At 43.7% G+C, this 14886-nt stretch overlaps 1 protein-coding gene across 1 annotated transcript in view; it reads right to left on the bottom strand.

Annotated features, from left to right (window-relative positions):
* Positions 1 to 7879: 7879 nt before the first annotated feature.
* The window catches only part of MPC2 (mitochondrial pyruvate carrier 2), a 106545-nt gene continuing 99538 nt past the window's right edge, over positions 7880 to 14886 (bottom strand). Inside the window, exon 5 of the mRNA XM_069204159.1 lies at positions 7880 to 8132. Within this exon, the coding sequence (XP_069060260.1) occupies positions 8075 to 8132 (58 nt within the window). The 3' untranslated portion in view covers positions 7880 to 8074. The remainder of the gene's footprint in view (positions 8133 to 14886) is intronic.

Consider the following 14886-nt stretch of genomic DNA (forward strand, 5'->3'; position numbering starts at 1 on the left):
TCCTCCTCAGAGAACCTGGGGTGTCTTTGCGGTGCCATGGGGTGGTGTGTGCTGTGATGTGTGGGGTGATATTTAGAGGTGGGTGGATGTTATGTGAGTGATGGTGTTGTGTCTGTGGATGCTAGTGTTGTTTCTGGTGGTGTCTCTCTCTGGCCTTCAGTCGCAATTGTGATCGTAGGGGTTTGTGGGTGATGTGTGTGTTTTATATTGTATGAGTGTGTGGGAGTGGCGTGTGTATGTGTATCAGGTGTGTGTATTTCGAATTGTCCAATGTGGTTGTGTTTTGTAAATGTGTGTGTATTTTGAGCGCAGCAGTGTGTACCGCCAATGGAATACCGTGGTTGAAAGACCGCTGCGTGGATTCGGGTGTCGTGATACTGTGGGCATATTCCTGTTGGCGTGACGGTGAAGGTTTTGTTATCGCCAGTTTATCACGGACCTTTGGTGTGGTGGACTTGTGTGGGTGTCTAAATTTTGGCAGATTCCGGGCTTTGGGTCATAATGACCGTGGCGGAATTCCGCGGCCGCGGCGGTGTGTTGGCAGTCTTCTGCACGGCGGTAAGCGGCTTTTACCACCAATGTTGTAATGACCCCCATAGTGTTCAGCAATAGGAAAGCCAGCAGTTATAATGGAAAACTAGCTGCAATCCCAGCATCACCTACAAATCCCAACACCATTCAGAGCAGACCAACTCATGCACAATGAGCCTAGCAACATGTAATGCGCCTCCTCCATTTCCACAGGCCTCAGCTCGGGCAGAGGATGCACCCAACTGCTGTGCATGTTGAAAACTTGCCACATTTAAAATGAGAGCTGGTCTTTTAAAACACCATTATTTGGTATACAGTATAAGTGGAACCAGTGGCAGTTTATAGCAGAAACCAGTTGTGTGACGAGCAGTACAGGACTTGTGTGTCAAAGGGCTTAAAAGCAGGGCTGTAAACTACTGATCGATTATATGGTGCATGAGCATAGATGCAGTGGACCGTTTACTTGTATGTACAAGTGTAAAAAATAGTTATTTTTTCGAGCTTTTGCTCACCTCCTCCATTGAAGTTTGTGATGACGGATTGATGGACTTGCTTGTTACTTTGACCAACTGCTTCTATTGCACACCTGATCATTCTCTGTGTGAGAATTATTTGAGGGGTCATGTACTGTATTTAGGTCTTATTTACCGATGTGCCCCTACAACCATTTCTGTGTCTCATTTGTGCATTCTCTCTGCGGCTCACTCCCTGCTCTGCTTTTGGTGCCTTTCACTCGTCCTCGCCCATCTTCGCAATCATCTCTCCAATTATCTCCCTGCTTCCTAGGCTTGGTTCATTGCCCCTCACCCATCTGCCACCCTTTCCTTCTTTCGCTTCTCCACTCTCCAATTCACAGCCACAGTCCCAGGTGACAAATATTTTCCTCTGTGGTATTTTACTGTACTGTTTTTCTAGTGAGGTTTCATGTCTCCATGTGCTGGTGTTTCTTTTGCTTCCTTGAGGTGTGTGGATGTTTGTGTAATACCATACTGGAGCCTGCTCTGCAGACCGCCTTTGTATAGTGATGTCCTAAAGCAGGGTAGTCTCTAGCCTGGAGAACCGACACCAAAGGCAGAAAGAGGTGTGGGTTTTCTGCACTGCACTGTTATCAGCACAACTGTGTGATCAAAGGCTGGGCCCTCACCAAGAGTGCCCTCTTCACCTTGCACAAAAGAATCTGCAACCCCACCCCATAACCTCTCATCTACCAAAGGGCAGTGCTCCACAAGTCTGACCAGCAGCCTCTTGCTAATAAAGTCTTCATTTAATTTCTAAAGAAAGACCTGCGACTATTCCTTTCACCACAATTTCTGGATCTCCAGCCACTGAAGTGCAGAAAGTACACTTCCACTCCATGGGGAAGCTCTCCTTGCCCTCCATTACATGCAGTGTCAGACCAGAGGCATACAAAATGGATCCCACTTTGTCCTGTAATTAATACCATGTGCTAAACATGAGTATTAACAGCAGAAGATATCCGCTCCAGCATGTGCAGAATCGGATTTTCAATGTTTGCATTAGTTGCCCATCTATTTTCTCACATTACTATGATCTTGATGTTGCTATTTCCTTTGAGTGCAGCCTATAACTTTCAAGATTTTCCCTTATATATGCCCAGCTTTTACTTAACACTGCCAAACCCTGAACATATTAGCTCTCCTTGCTGAAACAGTTTTCTAATGGCACCCTAACTGTGGGCAGACTGTATGCCTCAAGACACAACAGTGCATATTGAACAGGATATCTAATCTGTAGAAGCTTTTTACACTTCAGATGGACATTACACAGCCTCTCCACTGAAGGATACACTCTTGGCAATTGTGTGCCTGCTCACATCTCAGCAGGTCCACTGGAATTATGCGATTTTGCACCTGCAAAGTTTTTTTCAGCAAAATTGTTGATTTCCGCATGCACCACATATTCCGCCATCTTCTGCATAATCTGAAAATTTTAAGAAAAAAAATATTTCTAGCTCAAATGGATTAACAGTTATTAAAACAAAGTGGATTTCCCTTCACAAAGGTTAACTGTCCACCTATCTGCTGCTTAATGATGTATTTGGGTGGTAAATCGTGCTAGTGAGGTGAAACTTTAGCACAGTGTTAATGTAAAAACTATAAAATAATGAAGTAATTCCATCTCAAAACGTGCTGCATAAAGAAAATGTTACTTACCCAGTAAGCACCTGTTTGTGGCATTTAGTGCTGCAGAGCCACATGGCCCACTCAAACCTGCCATTCAGCGCCGGGTCTGGAGTGCTGCTCTACCCCCCTCCCCCCAAAGAAGCACCCTCGAGCCGTGGGACCAAGTGACTCCTCCCGGCGACAAATGCCCCCCCAGCAAAGCAGTTGGCTTTAAAAAAAAAATAATAATAAAAATTTTTTTTTTACAAAAGGGCACACATTTGCAATCAGGACAGTTTTAAACGTGTAAATAAAAGCAGTATATGCATTTTCCAAGGTATGGAAGACTGTTTACATTTGTGCTTACTGCAGGCACTGTGGTAATATCAATCAACAGTTAAAACCATCACACCCATGAAATCAGCAAACAAACAGCCACAAAACCAGCCCATACACTGATCTGTGAGACCAGCTCCTCTGGCATCGCCAGGCTGACCTACAGGTCTATCCGTCCCTTACAAGAGAGATGCTTCTAGAGCTTAACAAGAGAGCTCCGGTATCCAGCAGCTTCTTACCACTGAGCATCTGCTTAACATTAAGGACGCAAACACTCCTGCTTTAAAATATGATGGCCAAATATGGAGCATGGTCATAAGGAACTCAACATCCCCTAGGCCAAATAGAGGGAAGGACCTGGTCGCTAATGGTGGGAGGCAGGGCTTAAGAACTCAGTTTCCTCTTAAAAGTCGTTCACCTGTTGTCTAGCAGTCCATGTTTCCTGTTCGGCTAAACATTCTGTTAGCAGAACAGCAATATTCTTAAACAGGGCAACAACAAATACCTTTTTATGGTCAGTGCATGATCCAATCAGTTTCTGCCTTAAAGAGTTCCAGAGCAACACTTCTGAACACAAGAGTTATTCGTGTTTTATCATATATAAAAAATGAATATATAGTTGTATATACTGCTAGCAAGCAGCACTTGTCACCTTTACACAAATACACAATGAAGAACAAGGATAATACACACTACAAGTACACTTCAGAGAAGCATGTAGCAATCACATGGACCGAGCTCCAAGGCAACTGACAGCACTACAAAGCCATCCGAATAGTAGATTTTGCCACATAAATAGCAAAAAAGAGGAGATTAGCAGCATTGGTTCTTGCGTCAATAGTTGAAACAAGATGCAGGTTTACTATGAGTGCGTTGTGTATTTAGCATACCTATATGCTGGCATGTACCCAATATTCGAACATACCCAATTTTCGCAGCTAAAGTTACTCGAGATGCTGGAAGGCAAATTTAATTGTCAGAAACACACAATACGATGAAGTGACTAAGCTGGGATTGAAGAAGTGCGCTACCAACGTAGGTGGTTACTGTGGTGCTATGTAGCCTGGACTGGAGAGCACAAACGATTTCCAACCTCAGAAAGGGTATCAGGCGGGAGATATCAGTCAAGCATATTTCTCTATGTGACTGAAGAATATATTCCGCAATGGGATGCAGCAGAAACCATTTCAAACAGTTGGTTGGAATGTCCACCACAGAATGTATTTTGGATACAGCTGGTTTTATTATATTATGATGATGGGAGGACAAGATTCGGAGGGCAGTTATGAGGCAAGATAAATATAATATCCAATTAGGAGACTGATTTTCATAAAGGAGAGCCACATGTAAATGGATGATTTTGCTGTGGGTTAATACACTGTAGACCATATACATTGTAGTTGGTAGTCCTTTCTTCATGTTAACCATAGAATCAACCAGCAACTCACCAAACATTTGGAATACTATAACCTCCTGGGCCCCTCTCAATCCGGATTCTGAGCCATTCACAGCACTGAGACAGCCCTGATCGCAGCCACCAACATCAGGGCCCTCCTACACCGCAGCGAAACAGCAGCCTTCATCCTCCTGGACTTTTCAGCCACCTTCGACACAGTCTCCCACCACATCTTGATCAACAGACTCCATCAAATTAGAATCCAAGGAGACACTCTCAAATGGATTGCCTCATTCCTCACTGAAAGAGCCCAGAGAATCTGTCTCGCACCATTGACCTTGGAACCCAAGAAACTCATCTGTGACGTTCCACAAGGATCATCGCTGAGCCCCACCCTCTTCAACACATACATGACCCCCTCAGCTGGGCAACACCATCAAACTTAACATCATCTAATATGCAGATGACACCTAGCTCATCCTCTTGCTATCAGAACCCCCCCCCCCCCCCCATCCCTCCCGTCATCACCAGAACAAACGTCCACAGATGTATGATGAAGGTAGCCGACTAGATTAAGGACAACTGTCTCAAGTTCAACACAGACAAGAGAGAAGTCTGTATCTTTTGGAACAACACATTGCCATGGAACAACACTTGGTGGCCTGCTGAACTCCGCCCTACCCCTCAACCACAGCATCATATTGAACAGCACGTTATCTATGCAGAAATAGGTAAACACATTCTTGTCCGTCTGCTTCCACACCCTATTCATGCTCTCTAAGACCTTCAGGTGGCTCCCAATCAACACCAGAAGGACCGTCACTCAAGCCCTTGTCACCAGCAGGCTGGACTACGGTAGCACTCTTTATGTAGGAATCTCTGCACACCTCCTGAAGAAAATGCAGACAATACAAAACTCAGGGGCAAGACTCATCCTTGACCTCCCCAGATGGACTTCCATCACCACGCACTTCAAGAAGCTACACAGGCTCCGGATCCAGAAGAGATGCCAGTTCAAGAAGGTGACCTATACATACAAAGCCCTCCACAACGAAGGACCAGCATAAATCAACAAACGAATGACCTAACTCCAACCGACCAGACAACTTTGATTTGCTTCCCTCTTCCTCGCAGACACGTCCCCAGATCCGCTGATCCAACAGGGGAGGACGCTCCTTCTCTCACCTGGCAGCAAAAGTCTGGATGGACCTTCCTCTGCATCCCAGGAACGCCACATCGCTCTGAGAATTCAGAAAAGGAATAAAGACATGGCTGTTCGAATGAACAGAACACAGCGAAGCAGCTAACATCTCCAGCACCTTGTGACACTCACAGGTGATTTGCTGCGCTTGATAAATCCCGATTAAGAATGTTTTATGCAAGGAATGTTGAGAACTCCTTGTTTGTAAGTAGGTTCCAGACTGGCAGTTATCAATGAAGCCTAGCAAGGAGCGATTGAAGGTGCTGTAGGAGAACGCAATAAACCAGCTGAATTTGGACTCCTGTTCCAGTGTGCTCCTCAACTTCACACATTTTTTGACAATGTAGTTATATAAGATAGTTCTAACTACTGAAGATAACAGAACACAGAGATGTGAAAATATTTCATAAAATGTCATGATTGCTATTTAACTCTCAAAAAGGTAATTTGTTTAGGTCTGACGTTAGCCAAGAACTTTTGATTTTACTCAAATATGTATAACATCCTTACATATAGAGCCTTTCAGACACCTCTTCATCCACTGGTCTGCTGTTGTGTCATTCACATTTTGCTGCTGCCCACAACAGCATTTAGCAAGGGGCAGTGGGGTGGCCTACTTAAGCCACTGGTTAACTTCACAATGAGTGATTGCATTTTGTTTTCTCCCAAGGAGCACAACTGATCACAAACTAGTTCACATAAATGCCAGTTTTTTTTAAATCTTAGAATTACTTCAGTGTTGCCTTCGTGTTTAGAGCTTAGCCGGATGCTTCTGATGCATATTCCATTTTTTCATGCTTTTCTGGCTTCTGCTATTTCGCTGCATACCAGATTGAGTCCATTTGAAACTGTTCTGTATAGCGTTATCCTCTTTTACTTTCTTTCTTTTCCATCTTTCCTCTCTTTCCCGCTTTGTTTATTTTATACTCTCTTTTCTTTCCAATGTTTTTCCTTTATTTATTTCTTTCCTTTCCTTCTTTCATGTATTTTTCTTGCCTGCCCTCTTTGTTTCACCCCTCCAGTATGCATTAAGGGACAATGTATCAGCCCACTTTAGCCACTGGCTCACTTCACTACGAGTTATGGAATGCAGCCCTGTCACAAGGAACACACAAAGTAGTTCCCTTTAGTGCAAGATCAACTTTTTTGCAAATTATTTTTTTTAATAGATTAATGAGGGCCCGGCGTATTCCCAAACAAAGTTTTGCAAAACTCATGATCAAACAAGAATTTCCAGAAGGCAGGTGGCCAATGCCAGACCTACTGGTGTTGCCAATGCTTGTTTTCTAATGCACTCTAGAAAGTTAAAATGCATCTTCTTAACGGTGACCACAATCAACATGCCATACAATAATAATTTGCATTTTAACATAGAAAATGGGCTAACCCAAGGTATTTATCGAACAACGGCATCTGAAGTAAAAGAGCATACAATAATTACACTTTAACATAAAAAATTGGCTAAACCCATGTTACCTATCGAACAATTACCTAACTGATACCAACTTTTGGGCCCAAGGCCATCCATAGTTTTTACAAGAATAGCTCTACTTAACACAATACAGATTTTTTTTTTTTTTACAAGTCTGTCTACTTAACACAAAAATAAATACATTAGAGAACAGTTAAAACATAAACCCAATCCATACACACGCATTCACAGCACTTTATGTAGTTGAGGTGCAAGTCAAACAACTGACAGACATATAGCTAGGCGTATGCGAAACGTCTGTAATTTGCTTTTGCATAATTATACCAAACTTCGGCAGCTGCTTGCATTCTGTACAGCGAATGGTGCACAATTAAGCAAAGTGGCATCATTTTGGGAATATCGCGCAACATGAAATTCCTGAAATTACGGAAACCACCCTGGCGTAATTTAAATTTCACCCAGGCCTACGTACAACACCTTGTCAAACATCCGTGCTTAAACATATCATTCTACTCGTTGCTGCAGACACACAGTAAACTATTGCTGGGGCCCATGAGAGTACATTATCACTATAAAACTCTGGCTAACAACTAACCCAGTTTTGTGCTTCGAGCGAGAATGTGAAATAGGTTTAATTTAAATTGAAACACTTTCATTAAATGGGCCACGATGGTAAGAATCGCTACTATGTGAATTTATATTTTAGTTATTTTTTTTTTATAATGTGCATCATGATCAATTAATAGTACTATGGCTGCAGTTTATGGGTCGAAAAACACATGAAAAAACTAAAGAATGCAACTTTGCACTTGCCAAAATAAACCTCAAATGTTCTTCACACGTAATGACAACCACAATACTTTAAAAGAAAAAAGTTTATTTTCCTTATAAGATTCATGTGGTCTATATTTATAGAAACGTAATTTTAAATGTTGGCATGATTAGTAAAATTCCACAACCTCCAAACAACCAAAACAATCGATGAACTAGTTGATGCAGTGTCTTTCCAAGCACTGGAAAAATTGTTGCACTAATTGCTTCAAGTGGACTATCATTTATTGCTCTTCTTTCTGTGGCTGCTCAATAGCCTTTGCTTTTACCCCCTGGTGATACCTGGAAAAAAAAAAAACACACACATTTCAAACATTAATGAACATATGAACAAAGACGCCATTTTGAATTAAAGACAGCATACGTATTTTAACAATAGTTTTCTTTAAGAATGTAATGACAAAATAAAGAATGCCTCTTAATTGATCAGTATGCAAATGCTATTAACAGATTGTGTGATATTTAATAACTCTAGGATCTCTTCTCCGGACACAAGGTATGATTCCCCAAAAACTCCGGTAAGGCAGATACCCCAAGTGTAATGCCATGCCTGAGCCGGACTTCGATTAATAGTAAAGGAGTGTGTTTGTGTACACTATTTTAGGATTCATAAGCTCCATTGAGCCTCGTGGGGGGAGGGACGGGGAACATCTCACATCAGCAGCGTCCCATCCGTTCCTTTACATAGGCCCAGAAGCGCAGGTCCCGCATAGGCAATAACGACAGCGGTGCCTTCCCCAGCTCTGCGCCATGTGCAGAGTCAGATCAGAGGGCAGACGGAAGACTAAAAGAGGGAGTTGCTTACACAGTCTGTCACGAACTGCAATAACAGTGCAGCAAAGCAGTATACATACACTGCATCACCACGGAGCACATTAATTTTTACTCCAAAATTACATGCACAATTTACATGTCTGAGGGCAAGGAGGAGGTCTGGAAAAGCTGCCAACCAGGCCATAATTGCTATTACCTGGTGCAGCACCATTTCTAGTGTTAATTGGGGACAACAGCTCAGCCCTGCTCCATAGCTCCTTTTCCTACCCTCCTTGGTTGAGCCTGAAAGAGGCTCAGTCAGTGAACACGATGAAACCCATTTATGGCAGACTTTGAATACACACCCATCTGTTGCTGTGGGTTTCATGCAGCAATAAGCTATCTGAATGTATTGCGCAACCCCTAAAAAACCTCCAGCCCACCAGAACCATTAACGGGCAAGCGTGAGCACCAAAATGCACGAGAACGCCCCACCCCGGGGATGTTTACAGCGATAATATCCAGGCAGGACCTAGAGACAATTTACACAGTAATCCCACGTTTCGAAAATGTACGTAATCCTCTTTCACAGATTTTTAAGAGGATGTTTTTAGTCAGCTGTCAGAGTACGCCCTGCTCGATGGACGGCTAATCCACCCAGCGCGCTTTACTTTGGGATACTGATTTACTCGCCTCAATTTCCACTTTCAGGAGTCGCCATTTATTCTCCCTTTGGTCTGAAAGACTGTTCTGTCTGCTTTTAGTTCCCGTTATAGTTTACAGAGCAGCGCTTTGCAAAGCAAGCCGAATGTATTCTAATTGTAAGTCTCAACTTAAGGTGATTTAACTTTTATTCGATTTAATGACATGATGGGTGAATTTGTTGGATCTAATGCAAATCGTTCGAAATCCCCTTCCTGTACATAGGGAAAAACAATAAGAGTATTTCATGTCAGAAGCAAACTGAAAACAGTAGAATAGCCCAAAATAGAAGACTTTTTGACTTTCAAGGTGGCTTCGTCTTGGAACTTTATTTTGACTAGAAACACACATAATAGGCTATCTGCTGAATTACACTGTATTCAGAGCTGCAAAGTGGCCCAATGTTGTGAGAACGTTTTTAAATTCATGTTATCGAATTTCACTGAACACATAAGCAGGACACTTCAAACAGGACGTAAATCCTGTGCAAGGCAAGCGAAAGAGGGATCAAATCTAAATAAGTACAATGTACATCAGCATGCGGATTCTTCAACCCGACCTCACGGACCTTCTTTCATTCCATCCCATAATATCTCTGTCACAGTGCTCATATCTTAAGAAAGTATTGGGGCCATTCCCATCCCTCATAGATCACGGTCAGCTAGGTCATACAGCAGCCTGTTACTCTGAGCCACATATAGGTGAGGTGGAGTCTCACTATTGAAGTCCGATTGGGAGCACACTGCCTAACATTCCAGTCGAGTTCGCCCCTTGCATCCTTGTACATGCAGTTTGAACAATTAACGCTTCCTTGAAAAAATCTGTAGTATTTCACTAAAGTTAGTGCAGACAGTACTGTTCATCTCTAGACACATGTTTCTGGGTTAGTGCCCTTCATCAGTAGAGGCCAAAGAACAACAAAAATATCTGGGGTTGCTGGAAATGCCGCCGATATTGTCTCAGGTTTAGTACCACTCCCCGGCTCACAGGTGCGTCTCCAGAGCTCGTCAGCTCAAAGGCTCGAGGGAGCCTTTTAAACATGAAGTCCAATTGGGAGCACACTGCCTAACATTCCAGTCGAGTTCGCCCCTTGCATCCTGGTACATGCAGGTGGAGTCTCACTGTTACCTAGCTTTGTCATGCTGAGCCACCACAAGGCCTTCCTGGAATAAAATCTGACTACATCTGCGTAGTCCAACATCCATCCACCCTCCAACCACATATGCCTAATAGGGCAATAATTAGGGTGAGGATTGAGGAAGATACCTGTTAATGTTGCACTTGTGGCAGCTCTTGCTGGGCATCAACTCCATAACACGAAACCTAGTTCTTTTATAATTTATCGATGCAGAAGATTCAGATAAATAACTGAAGGCAGGCAAGAGTGGCCCCTTCCCACGGGTACATGAGTGCCTCCTACCAAGTAGGATCACTCAGTTTACACAGACCAATCTGCCACTGCTTCAGGTTGCCCAAGTGGCCAGGAGAATTACTCATCATTGTTTTCTATATGTTTGACGTCACTCCAGAGGCAAGTTCCTGGTGAGAACCCGAGCCTTGAGATAGGTGTAAGCAGGTAGGTCGTCGCAGTTTACATCGTACTGGGTCAACGTAGGTCAGACTTAAAAGAAACTAATTGACTCCCCACCCTGTAGATCAAAGTTTGACGTGAGTTCAAACAACTTCATCAACTGTTTTTTTTTTTTTTTAACCCACGAGAATGTTCTAATTCTGATAAGTGTAGCTTCACATATAACATAGAAAATAGAAGCTAAACAGACCATATGCAAAGTTCTTTTGGTTAAAAGGCTGTGGCAGGCTGCAGGCATCACACAAGACACAATGACATTTGCTAGCTATGTTTAGTGAGATGAGTGTTCATTTGCACTGTAACACAGTATCTCTGCCATTTTTAGGTTATGATATAGAGGCCTAATATAGGGGGGTTCTCATAGAACAGATATCTCTTCCTGTAACGAGAAAGAGGCGTACATCTAAAAGCATTGATTGCTAGTAGCAATATCACAACCAACACTATGTTAACGGTCCTGAACTTGCTAGTCTTTGAAAAATATATGTTGACTATTCAGTTTTATGTAGCATTGCAAATGTGGCCTCTCATGAAACTAGAGGACTGCAAAGCCCCTGATGGAATCCACCCTGCAAAACTGCAAGGCTTCCTGAATTGTGTGCGCAGAAAATGACTTTTGTTGGTGTTGGTGGTGGTGGTTGGGGGGTGGGAGAAATGAAAATGTTATTTACTTTTGGTAACAAGCTTTCTCGTGGATTGTCTATATACCTGTAGATTTATCACCTCCTGAATATCCCAGGCATCAGACTGAATCGTAAACTTTTCAATCGCTCTGCGCTAGCAGGGGGCGCCTGCTTCACTTTGGCTCCAGAAACGACACAATCCTGAAATCACTGGTGCTATAAAGCACCCCACTAGCACCCGGATGTCAGTTTCCCATCCATTTTTTTACTTGCTTTTGAGGTGAACATGATAGGAACGACATCAGATTAATGAGGTGCAGTACAATATCTAGAGAGGAACCTTATTAAGGTAACTGAGTTAGTAAACCAGCCTTCAAATGGGGAAGAGGGTGGGGTCACTGACTAATCTGAAAGTAGACAGAGTATCCAGTAGACAGACTGTTACACAAGATAAGTAACCTCTTATTCTGATTTCTGATGGCTATTTCTACCTATAGATTCCTCACCTTCTGAATAGATTCACCAAGCAGTGCCCAACCAGGCGGTGGGTTTGAAAGGTTGGTTAAACTAAGAAGTACTGATTGGAATAGCATAAATAGTGACCTTCCCTCTCACCTCCGAATCTAAACAATAATGCTTTGGGAAGCTGTGGCGGGAAGTCCAAATTGCCGCTTTACAGATGTTGGCAATGAGAACTCCTCTTGCCAGAGATGAAGTCGAGGATTTTGGTCTGGTGGAGTGAGCTTGAATGCCATTTTGGGGGTTCTTTGTGAGCCAAGGCACAGCATATCTGTATCCAAAGGATGATCCACCTTGACAGCATCCTATTCTGGATAGCTTTACCTTTCATCTGGACAGCATAGTCTTTAAAAAGCTGATGGTCAATTCAGCAGTTCTTGGTATGGTCAAAGAAAAAAATGACTGCTCTCTTGGGATCCAGCTCATGAAGCCTTGAAGTCCCTCTCCGGCATTAGTGGGGTGTGGAGGAAAGAACACAGGTAAGGTGATGGACTGCCACATATGAAAGTGTGTGACCACCTTGGGCAGGAAAGCAGCCCTGGTCCTAAGAACCTGCAACTCACTGACACGCCATGCCGATGTAATGGCTATGAGAAAAAACAAGGGGAGGAGCAGCAGGGGGGATGTTGAACGGGGAACACATTAAAATTGTAAGAACAAAATTAAGATCCAATTGCAGCATTATAAAAGTAGAACAGGAAACATGTTAGTGAGGCCCTTCAAAAACCTCATGATTACTGGTGAGTTGAAGAGGTTCAGTTGGTTGGGGAGACAGGGAAATGCCTACAAGGTGATAAGTAAACCCGTAGCTTTAAGAAGGTCTACCAAGTGGTTAATGCACACATTGACAAACCAATCCCATTCTCCGAGAACCAACTGTTTTGTAAGAGTGTCTTTGGGCACTAAGGAGAACATCCAGCTCTTCAGAAGGTAGAGAAAAGACATTCAGTCTATCCCACTCAATCTCTATGCATGAATGCGGAGGCTCTGAAGATTGGGATGCAATACGTGCCCCTGCAGTTGAGAGGCGGTCTACCCTGTGAGGAAGAACGAGCTGAGGGCACAAGGACATGTGCATCAGGTCTGCATACCATACCACTTTTGGCCAGCCCGTAGCTTTTAAGAGGACTTGTGCCTAGTCAAGGCGAATCTTCCTCAGCCCCTGAGAAGGTAGGGGTATGGGTATGGGTGAAACACGTAGTAAAGCGTGAACTTCCACTTCAACTGAAAAGCATCCCCCAGAGCTCCCTCTAACAGATACTGGAGGGCACAGAACAATGGGCACTGAAGTAAGTGGCAAAAAGGTCCATTAGAGGTGTGGTCTAAAGATGGAGGATGTATTGGCCTACCTCTGAATGAAGTCTCCACTGGTGGTCGGCAACGTGACACTGACAGGCTGTGTGCTCAAACATTGAGAACTTCAGCTGATTAGAAACCAGCCAGATTTGGTTTTCGTGCACCCAAGACCAAAGGTGTAGTGCTTCCCAACAGAGAAAATGCAACACTACGTCCCTTTGCTTGTTGATGTACTGCATCACAGTCATGTTGTCGGTCAAGATTTTGATAGAATGACTGCAATGGGATGGCACGAAAACATGGAGTGCCAATCGAGTTGTGCGCAGCTCTAGCACATTTATATGCAATAGCTGCTCTTCCCGAGATCAAAAACATCTGATCCCCAGATTAACTCCCCCACCCTATGTGGAAGCATCAGTTACCACCGTAGTTAAAGTTAGTAGCGGTTGGAATGGCCTCCCTTGCACTATGTTGCGTTCCACACTATACCACATCAAGTCTGCTGCTGTGTCGTCCAAGATCGCTAGAGAACTGCGTAAATCTGCACCATGTTGGGACTACTGTTTGCAGAGGCACTACTGGAAGGCCCTCATGTGCCAGCATGTGTTTAGACACTAGTTGAATGCAGGAAAATAGAAGGCCTAAAACCATCAGGATTGAACTTGTGCTCCATTCTAAAACATCAGAGTCATAGCCTGATATCCCGTACCCTCTAAGGAGAGGAAAAGGATTGATTTTATGAAGTGTTAAGTACTGCCACTATAAACAGGATTTGTGAAGATGGCATCATGTGAGATTAGGAGCTTGTTAATGGAGAAGCCCAGGTCAAACAGCAGAGAGGCTGTGACTTCCAGGTAGCGATACACCATCTCCAAGGAGCTGGCTTTGAGGAGCCAGTCTTCCAGGTATGGAAACACTGGGATTCATGTGCGTCTGAGATGGACTGCTACCACTCTAATCACTTTCATGAAGACCTGTGGAGCTGAAGCCAGACCAAATGGAAGAACCACAAACTTGTAATGTGCTGATTCAACAGTGAAGGGTAAATACTGCCTGCACGATCTTAGAATTGGTATATGAAAATATGAATTTTGCAAGTCGACAGACAACATCCAGTCTTCCACTTCCAGTGTAATAGAGGGGCAGCATTTGGAACTTCTCCTTTTGCAGGAACCAGTTAAGAAGCCAGAGGTCTAGGATCAGATGAAGACAGCCGTCCCCGTTTGGAGCCAGGAAGTAACCGGAACAGCACCACAGCCTTGTTCCTGCTCTAGAACCAATTCCACCGCCCTTTTTCACCGTAAGAACTCTATCTCCTGCTCAAGGATAGAAAGGTGGTCTGCTGGAGGGACGGAGGTACCGTGAGCAATGAGTGAGGGGCCTGCTCGAAGGGTAGGGAATACCCATTTTCCACTGGCCTGAAGTTATTGCCCTTCAGGCCTATGGAAAGCAGGACACCAGTGTTTCAACAAGTGCACTGTTTTTCAGTAAGAGGGAACTAAAGATGCTTCCTTGTAGTGGGCGGGTAAGATGAGGAAGAGAGGGGACCAAG

Source organism: Pleurodeles waltl, chromosome 8, assembly GCF_031143425.1.
Source record: "Pleurodeles waltl isolate 20211129_DDA chromosome 8, aPleWal1.hap1.20221129, whole genome shotgun sequence".
Taxonomy (NCBI): Eukaryota; Metazoa; Chordata; class Amphibia; order Caudata; family Salamandridae; genus Pleurodeles; species Pleurodeles waltl.